At 38.8% G+C, this 11,764-nt stretch overlaps 2 protein-coding genes across 2 annotated transcripts in view; both read right to left on the bottom strand.

The window, feature by feature from the left end:
* LOC112402511 (solute carrier family 22 member 9) overlaps window positions 1–7,531 on the bottom strand; it is a 46,073-nt gene extending 38,542 nt beyond the window's left edge. The window contains exon 1 of the mRNA XM_024749508.1: window positions 7,455–7,531. The gene's annotated coding sequence lies outside the window, so the exon portion shown is untranslated. The remainder of the gene's footprint in view (window positions 1–7,454) is intronic.
* Window positions 6,331–8,174, bottom strand: LOC112401992 (solute carrier family 22 member 24-like). Its single transcript, XM_024748521.1, has 3 exons — window positions 7,988–8,174; window positions 7,459–7,765; window positions 6,331–6,442 (listed from the first exon to the last, which is right to left on the bottom strand). The coding sequence occupies exons 1-3, from the start codon at window positions 8,076–8,078 to the stop codon at window positions 6,331–6,333; spliced, it is 510 nt and encodes a 169-aa protein (XP_024604289.1). The 5' UTR covers window positions 8,079–8,174.
* Window positions 8,175–11,764: the final 3,590 nt, after the last annotated feature.

An 11,764-nucleotide genomic window follows, 5' to 3' on the forward strand; every position in this document is an offset into this window, starting at 1 on the left:
GTATATTGAAGAATCCTTGCATTCCTGGGATAAACCCCTCTTGATCATGGTGTATGATCCTTTTAATGTGCTGTTGGAGTCTGTTTGCTAGTATGTTGTTGAAGATTTTTGCATCTATGTTCATCAGTGATATTGGCCTGTAGTTTTCTTTCTTTGTGATATTCTTGTCTGGTTTTGGTATCAGAGTGATGGTGGTCTCATAGAATGAGTTTCGTAGTGTTCCTCCCTCTGCTATATTTTGGAAGGGTTTGAGAAGGATAGGTGTTAGCTCTTCTCTAAATGTTTGGTAGAATTCGCCTGTGAAACCATCTGGTCCTGGGCTTTTGTTTGTTGGAAGATATTTAATCACAATCTCAATTTCAGTGCTTGTGATTGGTCTGTTTATATTTTCTATTTCTTCCTGTTCAGTGTCGAATATTGTGCTTTTCTAAGAATTTGTCCATTTCTTCCAGGTTGTCCATTTTATTGGCAAATAGTTGCTTGCAGTAATCTCTCATGATCCTTTGTATTTCTGCGGTTTCAGTTGTTCCTTCTCCTTTTTCCTTTCTAATTCTGTTGATTTGAGTCTTCTTTTTTTTCTTGATGAGTCTGGTTTATCAATTTTGTTTATCTTCTCAAAGAACCAGCTTTTAGTTTTATTGATCTTTGCTATCGTTTCCTTCATTTCTTTTTCATTTATTTCTGATCTGATCTTTATGCTTTCTTTTCTTCTGCTAACTTTGGGGTTTATTTATTCTTCTTTCTCTAATTGCTTAGATGTAAGGTTAGGTTGTTTATCTGAGATGTTTCTGTTTCTTAAGGTAGGATTGTGTTGCTATAAACTTCCCGCTTAGAACTGCTTTTGCTGCATCCCATAGGTTTTGGCTCATAGTGTTTTATTGTCATTTGTTTCTAGGTATTTTTTGATTTCCTCTTTGATTTCTTCAGTGATCTCTTGGTTATTAAGTAGTGTATTGTTTAGCCTCCATGTGTTTGTATTTTTTACATATTTTTTCCCTGTAATTGATATCTAGTCTCATAGCGTTGTGGTCAGAAAAGATACTTGATATGATTTCAGTTTTCTTAAATTTACCATGCCTGATTTTGTGACCCAAGATATGATTTATCCTGGAGAATGTTCCATGTGCACTTGAGAAGAATGTGTATTCTGTTGTTTTTGGATGGAATGTCCTATAAATATGAATTAAGTCCATCTTGTTTAATATATCATTTAAAGCTTGTGTTTCTTTATTTATTTTCATTTTGGATGATCTGTCCATTGTTGAAAGTGGGGTGTTAAAGTCCCCTACTATCATGGTGTTACTGTCGATTTCCCCTTTTCTGGCTGTTAGTATTTGTCTTAGGTATTGAGGTGCTCCTATGTTGGGTGCATAAATATTTACAATTGTTATATCTTCTTCTTGGTTTGATCCCTTGATCATTATGTAGTGTCCTTTGTCACGTGTAGTAGTCTTTGTTTTCAAGTCTATTTTGTCTGATATGAGAATTGCTGCTCCAGCTTTCTTTTGAGTTCCATTTGCATGGAATATCTTTTTACCTCCCCTCACTTTCAGTCTGTATGTGTCCCTAGGTCTGAAGTGGGTCTCTTGTAGACAGCATATATACAGGTCTTGTTTTTGTATCCATTCAGCCAGTCTATGTCTTTTGGTTGGAGCATTTAATCCTTTTACATTTAAGGTAATTATCGATGTGTATGTTCTTATTACCATTTTCTTATTTGTTTTGGGTTTGTTATTGTAGGTCTTTTCTTTCTCTGTGTTTCCTGCCTAGAGAAGTTCCTTTAGCATTTTTTGTAAAGCTGGTTTGGTGGTGCTGAGTTCTTTTAGCTTTTGCTTGTCTCTAAAGGTTTTAATTTCTCTGTCAAATCTGAATGAGATCCTTGCTGGGTAGAGTAATCTTGGCTGTAGGTTTTTCTCCTTCATCACTTTAAATATGTCCTGCCACTCCTTTCTGGCCTGCAGAGTTTCTGCTGAAAGATCAGCTGTTAAGCTTATGGGGATTCCCTAGTGTGTTATTTGTTATTTTTCCTTGCTGCTTTTAATATTTTTTCTTGGTATTTAATTTTTGATAGTTTGATTAATATGTGTCTTGGCGTGTTTCTCCTTGGATTTATCCTGTATGGGACTCTCTGTGCTTCCTGAACTTGATTAACTATTTCCTTTCCCATGTTAGGGAAGTTTTCAACTATAATCTCTTCAAATATTTTCTGAGTCCGTTTCTTTTTCTCTTCTTCTTCTGGGACCCCTATAATTTGAATGTTGGTGCATTTAATGCTGCTGTAATCTTGACTGTTAATTCCTTCTACTAACTTTTGGCTTAGTTTGTTCTCTTTTCTACTTCTTTGAGGTATAAAGTTAGATTGTTTATTTAAGATCTTTTTTCTTTCTAACATAGACATTTGTTAATATAAAATTCACTTTTACTAGTATCTTGCCACATCTCAGAAATTATGGTGTGCTGTGATTTTGTTTTTGTTTGTCTCAGATATTTTTAAAACCCTCTTTCAATTTCCTCTTCAGTGGAATGTTTGTTCAAGAGTGTGTTGTTAATGTCTACGTATTTGTAATAAAAATATAAGTGCCCAATTAACTGGGTATAGAAGGAACATACCTGAACATAATAAAAATGATATACAACAGGTCTTCAGATAACATCACACATAGTAGTGACACTTTGAAATATTTCCCTCTATGTTCAGGGGAAAAAAGTGTGCCCACTCACACCTCTCCTATCAACATAATCCTGGAATTCCTACTCAGAGCTACCAGGAGAGAAAAAGAAGTAAAATGTATCCATACTGGAAAGGAGGAATTATATTCTCTGTGGTTGCAGATGATATGAACTTGTACATAGAAAATCCTGTAAACTCAACCAAAAAAATTTGTTAGAACTAATCTACAAATTCAGTAACTTTGTAGGATACGAAATCAACATATAGAGATCAAATGCATTTCTACATGCTAACAAAGAAATATCTGATTCCTCCAGCTCCGTTTTTCTTTCTCAAGATTGCTTTGGCTATTCAGGGTCTTTTGTGTTTCCATACAAATTGTGAAATTTTTGTTCTAGTTTTGTGAAAAATGCCAGTGCTAGTTTGATAGTGGTTGCATTGAATCTGTAGATTGCTTTGGGTAGTAGAGTCATTTTCACAATGTTGATTCTTCCAATCCAGGAACATGGTATATCTCTCCATCTAATAGAACTACCATGCCACCCAGCAATCCCACTACTGGGCATATACCTGAGATACAATTCAAAAAGAGTCATGTACCAAAACATTCATTGCAGCTCTATTTACAATAGCCAGGACATGGAAGCAACCAAGGTTTCCATCAACAGATGAATGGATAAAGAAGATGTGGCACATATATACAATGGAATATTGCTCAAAAGAAACGAGATTGAGTTATTTGTAGTGAGGTGGATGGACCTAGAGACTGTCATACAGAGTGAAGTAAGTCAGAACGAGAGAAAAAAATACCATATGTTAACACATATATATGGAATCTAAAAAAAAAACAATGGTCATGAAGAACCTAGGGACAAGATGGGAATAAAGATGCAGACCTACTAGAGAATGGACTTGAGGATATAGGGTGGGGAAAAGGTAAGCTGGGGCAAAGTGAAAGAGTGGCATGGACATATATTCACTACCAAACGTAAAATAGATAGCTAGTGGGAAGCAGCCGCATAGCACAGGGAGATCAGCTTGGTGCTTTGTGACCACCTAGAGGGGTGGGATAGGGAGGGTGGGAGGGAGGGAGATGAAAGAGGGAGGAGATATGGGGACATATGTATATGTATAACTGATTCACTTTGTTATAAAGCAGAAACTAACACACCATTGTAAAGCAATTATACCCCAATAAAGATGTTAAAAAAGAAAAAAAGAAGTTCTGAAAAAGCTGATAAAACAACAGTCCCCACAGAGCTACTAGAGAAACGACTTGAGGATACAGGGAGGGGGACGGGTAAGCTGGGACTAAGTGAGTGAGTGGCAAGGACATATATACACTACCAAACCTAAAATCGATAGCTAGTGGGAAGCAGCCGCATAGCACAGGGAGATCAGCTTGGTGCTTTGTGACCACCTAGAGGGGTGGGAGAGGGAGGGGGGGAGGGAGGGTTACGAAAGATGGAGGAGATATGGGGACATATGTATATGTATAACTGATTCACTTTGTTATAAAGCAGAAACTAACACACCATTGTAAAGCAGTTATACTCCAGTAAAGATGTTAAAAAAAAAAGAAAGAAAGAAACAGTCCCATTTACTATAGCATCAAAAACAATAAAATAATTAAGTATAATTTTATCCAAGGAGATGAAAGATCTGGACACTGAAAACAAGACTTTGATGAAAGAATGTAAGACATAAATAAATGGAAAGATGACCCAAGTTCATATTAGAAAAATTAGTATTTTTACAATGTCCGTAGTACGCAAAGCCATCTATAGATTCAGTGCAATCTCTTTCAAAATTCTAATGACATTTTTCACAGAAATAGAAAAACTATCCTAAAATTTATGTGAAATCACCAATGACCTAAATAGTCAAAGCAATCCTCACAAAGAAGATCCAAGCTAGAAGCATCACACTTTTGATTTCAAAATATACTACAAAGCTATAGTAATAAAACAGAATGGTACTGGCATTAAAATAGACCATAAACCAATAGAAAAGATTTATGATCCCAGAAATTAAGTCTTCAGATACCATATGTGGTAAAGAAGCCAATAACAGTGTCTTCAGTAATCGTATTGAGAAAACTGTATAATCACATAGAGAAGAATGAAGTTTGACCCCTATATACACAATTGAAAAAATTCACTCAAAATGGATTAGACTTACACAATACCCCGAAACAGTAAAATTCCTGGAAAAAAAGATAAGGACAAAGCCCCTTGACATTGGTCTTGAAAACAGTGTTTTGGATATATTAGACTTCTGAACTGGCATAAGGGTACATCTCGTTGTTTTCATTTGTAATTCTCTAATGATTAGAGATGTTATGCATCTTTTCATATACCTGTTCACTATTTCTATGTGATCTTTGGAGAAATACCTATTGATTTCCTTTGCCCATTTAAAAAGTCAGGTTATTTGTGGATTTTTGCCATTGGTTGTAGTAGTTCCCTGTAAATTTTGGATAGTAACTCTTTATCAGCTATATGACTTTCAAATATTTTCTCTCATTCTGTAGGTTTCCTTTTCACTTTGTTGATCATTTCCTTTGCTTTGCAAAGTTTTTTAGTTTGACATAATCCCACTTTGTTTTTCCTTTTCATGATGGTATTCAGAAGCTTTTTAGTTTAAAATCTTTAGCTTAGCTATAAGACTCCCTCTTCTTTCCTTAAGTTTCCACACTCATCACCTGTCATAACCCACTTCCACACACAGCCACACATATCTATCACCCTATGCCCATATAAAGAGATCAATCAGCATTTTACTGTGAATCATCGTAAAGGGTTCAGTTGGAAGACTGGCCAATATGAGCACTCTGACCCTGAAATCTTTTATGAATTACACTGAGGTGATACGTTCAGAGTCCACAATTTTCAGCTGTAGGATTAAATGATGTTAGGCTTACAGACAACAAGGGATACTTTAAGCCTTTCACCTCCCCTACAGGAGACTTGCATGTATGGCTGCCATGGTAGTCCTCTTACTTTCAAATGATTACTGCCAGGCACAGAATAACCCAAACCTCTCACACACAAGTTATAACACCAGGGGTCTACAGATTAATTACCTTACATGCTTGCAAGTATTACCTCTAACGAGGCTTTTTTTTTTTTTTTACAGAATCAAACATCCAGATTATAGCCACAACATGTCTTAATTCAACTTCAGCACCAAGTAACAAAGCACCAGGTTTTATAGAATGAATACTAATTGCAGTGGGGTAACCACAGCATGGTGACTGATGTAGGAAGCCACAGCATTTAGCTCACTGAATCTGTAAGGTGCTTAATATAGAAGCTATGGCAAAGGCCTGCATTCCTTTTACTTCCCATTGGCAACTCCTTCTCATCTCTATAAATGAAGTTTAGGGTAACTTGCCTCTAAATGCTGTTCTGAAATGTTCCCAGATCTCATAAAGAGGTCATTTCTGTGTCCAGTACAGAGAGCTCTGTGGCAACAAAATGGCATTTATCACAATGAGTCTAATTCTGCAATTCCATCTATAGCTCCCTGGGAACCAAGGCAACCCACAACAGTTTAAATTGTATACTGGGGGAGCTCAATAAAGACTTCTTTATGAAACAGTTAATCATAAACTGTGAAAACACCACAGAGGAAGGGCAGCAGTGAGCTAGAGACACTCATCCGTCTGAGAGATGGCCATATATGAGGCCCCACACCAGCATTCCAGCCCTGAATCGGGATTGAACCACTCGTTTCTGTGACTGATGATCACATACGAGGTCCCACCGGAAGAGAAGGAAACCAGCACAGAGGAGCTTCACAGCATCTTGTATCCCTTGATGTGCACTGACTCCAATAGCCCTCAGTGAACACACCCTATGGCTTCCTTTACTACATCTACTCATCTGAATCATTCATGTCTCAGCTTAAGCATATATTTTCTAGAATTCCTCAGCTAACTCTCCTAGGTTATCTTGGGGCCAATCTTTACATTCACTTAACACTGCATACCTCAGTAGACCTCAATATTTGCACACATTGAAAACACTGAAGTTTTTTTTTTGAAGATGTTGGGGGTAGGAGTTTATTAATTAATTTTTGCCGTGTTGCATCTTCGTTTCTGTGCGAGGGCTTTCTCTAGTTGTGGCAAGCGGGGGCCACTCTTCATCGCGGTGCACGGGCCTCTCACTATCGCAGCCTCTCTTGTTGCGGAGCACAGGCTCCAGAAGCGCAGGCTTAGTAGTTGTGGCTCACGGGCCTAGTTTCTCCGCGGCATGTGGGATCCTCCCAGACCAGGGCTCGAACCCGTGTCCCCTGCATTAGCAGGCAGATTCTCAACCACTGCACCACCAGGGAAGCCCCACTGAAGTTTTTTTTCAACACTGATTCCCAGATTTCACACCCAGAGTGAAATGCACTCCAATTTGTTTCTCAGACAAGTAGCCAGGACATGGAATTTTTTAAAAAACTAACAAATAGTTGCAATTTGCAACTAGGTTGAGAGCAAACGACCAAGAATAATTTTCCACAATTTATATCAAGTACTTATCCAACCATCAATCTTCACATTAAATTTAAAGCTTTGTGATAGTGAAATTCATGTCTAGTTTGTTGATTTCACTGTCATCAATTGTGCTATAAGTGCTTGGCAATTAAATAGATAAGCAATCACTTTTCCTAAAAGAATGAAAGAGAGGTGGCTACATTATCTACTCAGCAACTGAACGGTTGAACTGTGTTTATTTTATGCTATTGTAAACACCCATAACATGAACTCACGACAGGTAAATGGGGACTTTACCTCAGTCACGATGGTGGAGGAGAAGGAGCTTCGGTCATACACCCAGCCGCCCACGCAGGGCTCCGTGTCCAGGTCAGTCATGTTGGGGAAGGTCCCATTCAGGTGAAGGAGATGCCACTGGGGGAGGAGGAAATGATGACATTTCTCTGGTTTCAAGCTAGCATCTAACGGGATGGAGATTCTCAGGAGGACATCAGGGCTGAGGGTCCCAGTGTCATTATCAGAGACAGTGCCATTATCAAGGATGTGGACCCAGCAGCGATGACTAGGAATGGCTGCAGTGAAATTCTCCAATAGTAGATGACAAACTACTATCATGAGAGAAGGAAGAATTAAAACCAGCTGAAGGGGCTTCCCTGGTGGCACAGTGGTTGGGAGTCCGCCTGCCGATGCAGGGGACGCAGGTTCGTGCCCCGGTCCAGGAGGGTCCCACATGCCGCGGAGCGGCTGGGCCCGTGAGCCATGGCCACTGAGCCTGCGCGTCCAGAGCCTGTGCTCTGCAACGGGAGAGGCCACAACAGTGAGAGGCCAGCGTATCGCTAAAAAAAAAAAAAAAAAAACCAGCTGAAGGATCTGGAATTTCCCCAGGTCACCAAATTCATCCAGGAGTTCCTCAAAGGCCATTGTGTACAGGTGATCCTCACGAAGAGTCAGGATGACTTTAGCTACAACTTCAAAGGGAGAAAAACATTTCCTTTCACTAATTGACACTAAGTCTATGTGACCTCACACCAGTTTCTCATCAATGGTTCCTGTGACCTCACTACTGCAACAGAGCAGTGGAAGCAATGTCCCCAGTCCTTTTGGAATCAGGAGGTATTTCTTCTTTAGAAAAGTCACAGAGAAAATAATTTACCAAAGATACTTCTCTCTGATGACCATTAAATCTGTTTAAAGTTTTACTCTCTGAATGTGCTTGGGCTCAGTGATTTCTGTAAAGTCAAATTTGGACTTTGGCATGTACAATGGTCTCTAATCAAGCTAAAATAAGGCTGATACAGGGTCTTCAGTCACTTCCAGAAAATGGAATTTGAGACACACAGAAGTGAACTGCTTTATGATTTTCCTGTGGAAAGAACAGAAAACAAGTGTTTTTATTGTTTACACTGAATTTAGATTAAAATAATTAACAAAATACAATCATTTTTTTTTCAGTTTTAGGATCAGCTTTATTCTGCATTTTATCTTCACCAGGGAGAAGAAGGCAAAGAAGCTGGAGAACAGACCAGCCTGCACCACACAGTCACAGATCTCACATCTCTAAAGAGTAGACATTGTGGAAATTAAGGGCCTAAAGCAGGTCAGCAGTGAAGCACAAAGATCAACCACCAGGATCCCAAACATCTCATCTCGTCTTTCCTTATTGGCTGTTTGGAATCAGTCATTTATATTTCATTTAGTTTCCTTTTCTAAAGCACAACCAACATTCCAACAAATAATCGTTTTCTGTTCTTTTTGGGGATGCGAGACAAAATTACCCAGTTTTTGATTTTTTCAACATCACCAGCTTGTTCTCCACGACCATGGTGACGGTGATCCACACAGTCCACAGAATTCAGTTTATTTTGAGGTTCAAGTGAGAGGTTGACACTCTGAAAGATGGATGGAGGCATCCTTGGCTGTTACACACCCTGGGCTGGGTGAATTTTTGCCCCAAAGGAGCTGAACTAGGTTTCTGTGGTCTCCCCTGATAACCACATTATTCCTACAGCTGAGACCCTCTTTTTTTAACATCTTTATTGGAGTAGAATTTCTTTACAATGGTGTGTTAGTTTCTGCTGTATAACAAAGTGAATCAGCTATATGTATACATATGTCCCCATATCTCCTCCCTCTTGCATCTCCCGCCTACCTTCCCTATCCCACCCCTCTAAGTGGACACAAAGCACCGAGCTGATCTCCCTGTGCCATGTAGCTGCTTCCCACTAGCTGTCTATTTTACATTTGGTAGTGTATATGTGTCCATGCCACTCTCTCACTTTGTCCCAGCTTACCCATCCCCCTACCCGTGTCCTCAAGTCCATTCTCTATGTCTGTGTTTTTATTGCTGCCCTGCCCCTAGGTTCTTCAAAACCATTTGCGTTTTTTTTAGATTCTATACACGTGTTAGCATACGGTATTTGTTTTTCTCTTTCTGACTTACTTCACTCTGTATGACAGTCTCTAGGTCCATCCACCTCACTACAAATAACTGAATGTCATTACTTTTTATGGCTGAGTAATATTCCATTGTATATATGTGCCACATCTTCTTTATCATTTGTCGATGGACACTTAGGTTGCTTCCATGTCCTGGGAATTGTAAATAGTGCTGCATTGAACAGTGAGCTATATAATTCTTTTTTTTTTTTTACGGTATGCGGGCCTCTCACTGTTGTGGCCTCTCCCGTTGCGGAGCACAGGCTCCGGACGCGCAGGCTCAGCGGCCATGGCCCACGGGCCCAGCTGCTCCACGGCATGTGGGATCTTCCCGGACCGGGGCACGAACCCGTGCCCCTGCATCGGCAGGTGGACTCTCAACCACTGTGCCACCAGGGAAGCCCCTGTTTGTAGATTTTTTAATGATGGCCATTCTGACCAGAGTGATGTGATACCTCATTGTAGTTTTGATTTCCATTTCTCTAATGATTAGTGATTTTGAGCATGCTTTCATGTGTTTGTTGGCAATCTGTATATCTTCTTTGGAGAAATGTCTGTTTAGGTCTTCTGCCCATGTTTGGATTGGGTTGTTTGTTTTTTTGATATTGAGCTGCATGAGCTGCTTGTGAATTTTGAAGATTAATCCTTTGTCACTTGCTTCATTTACAAATATTTTCTCCCATTCTGAGGGTTGCTTTTTCATGTTGTTTATGTTTTCCTTTGCTATGCAAAAGCTTTTAAGTTTCTTTAGGGCCCATTTGTTAATTTATGTTGTTATTTCCATTTCTCTAGGAGGTGGGCCAAAGAGGATCATGCTGTGATTTACATCATAGAGTGTTCTGCCTATGTTTTCCTCTAAGAGTTTTATAGTGTCTGGCCTTATATTTAGGTCTTTAAACCATTTTGAGTTTATTTTTGTGTATGGTGTTAGGGAGTATTCTAATTTCACTCTTTTACATGTAGCTGTCCAGTTTTCCCAGCACCACTTATTGAAGAGGCTGTCTTTTCTCCATTGTATATTCTTGCATCCTTTATCGAAGATAAGGTGGCCATATATGCTTGAGTTTATCTTGGGGATTTCTATGCTGTTTCATTGATCTATATTTCTAGACAGTACCATACTGGCTTGATTACTGTAGCTTTGTAGCATAGTCTGAAGTCAGGGAGCCTGATTCCTCCATCTCCATTTTCCTTTCTCAACATTGCTTTGGCTATTCAGGGTCTTTTGTGTTTCCATACTAATTGAGAAATGTTTCGTTCTAGGACTGTGAAGAATGTCATTGGTAGTTTGATAGGGATTACACTGAATCTGTAGATTGCTTTGGGTAGTATAGTCATTTTTACAATGCTGATTCTTCCAATCCAAGAACATTGTGTATCTCTCCATCTCTTTGTATCATCTTTAATTTCTTTCATCAGCATCTTATAGTTTTCTGCATTCAGGTCTTTTGTCTCTTTTAGTTGGTTTATTCCTAGGTATTTTATTCTTTTTGTTGCAATGGTAAATGCAAGTGTTTCCTTAATTTCTCTTTCAGATTTTTCACCATTAGTGAAATCTGTAGATTGCTTTGGGTAGTATAGTCATTTTTACAATGCTGATTCTTCCAATCCAAGAACATTGTGTATCTCTCCATCTCTTTGTATCATCTTTAATTTCTTTCATCAGCATCTTATAGTTTTCTGCATTCAGGTCTTTTGTCTCTTTTAGTTGGTTTATTCCTAGGTATTTTATTCTTTTTGTTGCAATGGTAAATGCAAGTGTTTCCTTAATTTCTCTTTCAGATTTTTCACCATTAGTGTATATGAATGCAAGAGATTTCTGTGCATTAATTTTGTATCCTGCTACTTTACCAAACTCATTGATTAGCTCTAGTAGATTTCTAGTAGTACCTTTAGGATTCTCTGGTAGCATCTTTAGGAAACTCTATAGTTTCATATCATCTGCAAACAGTGAGAGTTTTACATCTTCATTCCCTAGTAGGATTCCTTTTATTTCTTTTTCTTCTCAGGTTTCTGTGGCTAAAACTTTCAAAACTATGTTGAATAATAGTGGTGAGAGTTTGCACCCTTGTCTTGTTCCTGATCTTAGTGGAAATGGTTTCAGTTTTTCACCATCAGGAATGATGTTGGGGCTTCCCTGGTGGTGCAGTGGTTGAGAGTCCGCCTGCCGA

The sequence above is a fragment of the Neophocaena asiaeorientalis genome, unplaced genomic scaffold, assembly GCF_003031525.2.
Source record: "Neophocaena asiaeorientalis asiaeorientalis breed wild unplaced genomic scaffold, Neophocaena_asiaeorientalis_V1.1 scaffold43, whole genome shotgun sequence".
Taxonomy (NCBI): Eukaryota; Metazoa; Chordata; class Mammalia; order Artiodactyla; family Phocoenidae; genus Neophocaena; species Neophocaena asiaeorientalis.

Excerpts from the sequence above, each read along its gene's own strand:
- LOC112401992 (XM_024748521.1), bottom strand. The coding sequence starts at position 8,078 with ATGGCCTTTGAGGAACTCCTGGATGAATTTGGTGACCTGGGGAAATTC. Across the intron at positions 7,766-7,987 it reads TTTTTTTTTTTTAGCGATAC|TAGTTTGTCATCTACTATTG; the intron begins GCTGGCCTCTCA and ends CTCTCATGATAG. Across the intron at positions 6,443-7,458 it reads TTCTCCTCCACCATCGTGAC|CCGGTGGGACCTCGTATGTG; the intron begins TGAGGTAAAGTC and ends TTTCCTTCTCTT.